At 38.7% G+C, this 1309-nt stretch overlaps 1 protein-coding gene across 1 annotated transcript; it reads right to left on the reverse strand.

Moving 5' to 3' along the window:
- Window positions 1–699: 699 nt before the first annotated feature.
- Window positions 700–1184, reverse strand: Tsp_08318a (hypothetical protein; the record flags this gene model as incomplete). The annotated part of the gene is made up of 2 exons (XM_003375273.1): window positions 700–765; window positions 1079–1184. Coding segments are annotated over 2 exons (172 nt in total), but the record flags the coding sequence as incomplete, so codon positions are not given.
- Window positions 1185–1309: the final 125 nt, after the last annotated feature.

Here is a 1309-nt window from a genome sequence, read left to right on the forward strand (position 1 = left end):
GGCCGGGAGGGGCGGGGGGCGGCGCGGGGGCGGGTCGGGGGGAAAAAAATACCCTTGATTGAAGTTCCCATTGCTGGGATCCGAGCAAGGCGGCAGGCCTCTGGTACCGCAACCGGGAGAGGAAGAGGTGAGCTTTGAAAATATGGACTTTGATCATTTGATACGGTTAGGGTCGCGTCGTGCAGTGTAACCCGTCGAACTCCTGCACACCACCCTATCTCACATTCCTCCTATCCTTGCACTGCTATTCTCAAGCAATTACTTATTCTAATACTCAAACTATAGCAGTGCTAAAAACTCACTATGCTCAAAATGTCCTTTGAAATGATCGACAAATTATGCAACCATTTCTCTTTCCGCAAATGAACCCTAAACTCAACTCAAAAGGCATGGGACATGAAAACGTCCAAATGCGGAAAGCCACTCAAATTTATTATAATAATACTCATGATCTACATCCAATTACTCTAATTAACAAACAATCATGCTCGATAACTTACAGCTCGAGTTTATATAGATTACAGACTCAAGAACTCCTCAGTGAAGTTTAACTAATTAGTCTAACTCAAAGAATTATACTTACCTAACTTACCCTTGTCTTTGGGATCTCTTCTTTTATCTTCTATTCTTCTGTATCTAAATGTAGAAGAATTAATTTAATGAAATAATGTTATAATAAATAAAAAAACAAAGCCGTTTTTAGTGGTCTTCTTCGTCTGTCATTGCATTGAAAGCGCCATTGTTCATTCGCCGCACCTCGTTCGCCTACAATCATTTGAAATGAATTTCTAGAGCAACTAATAGTAGCCTCCGGAAAATTTACATAAAGTTCATTTCCAATGATTAACAAGTATGAAACGTATTTCATTTCGTTGAACAAACATTATTTGGGCCACGCATAAGCTCAAAAGCAAACAAATTGAAATTGCATGCTAATTTTAGTTGAAACTGCACCACGCCTTTGTTTGAAAAGATAACATTTTCTGTGTCTAAAAACATGCCATCCTCATTGCATAATGCACAAATGAACTTGGCAAATATCGTTCAACGCTGCTGTTAGTCTACAAAGTCAATATACCTTGTGAATGGCTATTATGAAGGCAATTTTCAAACGGCCCCTATTTGCATAAATGTCAGACACTGCGCATGCAACGTTAAAAGCCGACTTACGTAAGTTGAATATGCTACACAATAATGAATTAGAACCTAATGTCAACATAATATAAACAATGGGTGTGCACATTGGTTGCGCCCTCCGACAAGCAAAATTCACTATATACAAATTTTGATTTTTCTCATGTCTTTATGT

This window comes from Trichinella spiralis (assembly GCF_000181795.1).
Source record: "Trichinella spiralis strain ISS 195 chromosome Unknown Scfld5, whole genome shotgun sequence".
NCBI classification, from domain to species: Eukaryota; Metazoa; Nematoda; class Enoplea; order Trichinellida; family Trichinellidae; genus Trichinella; species Trichinella spiralis.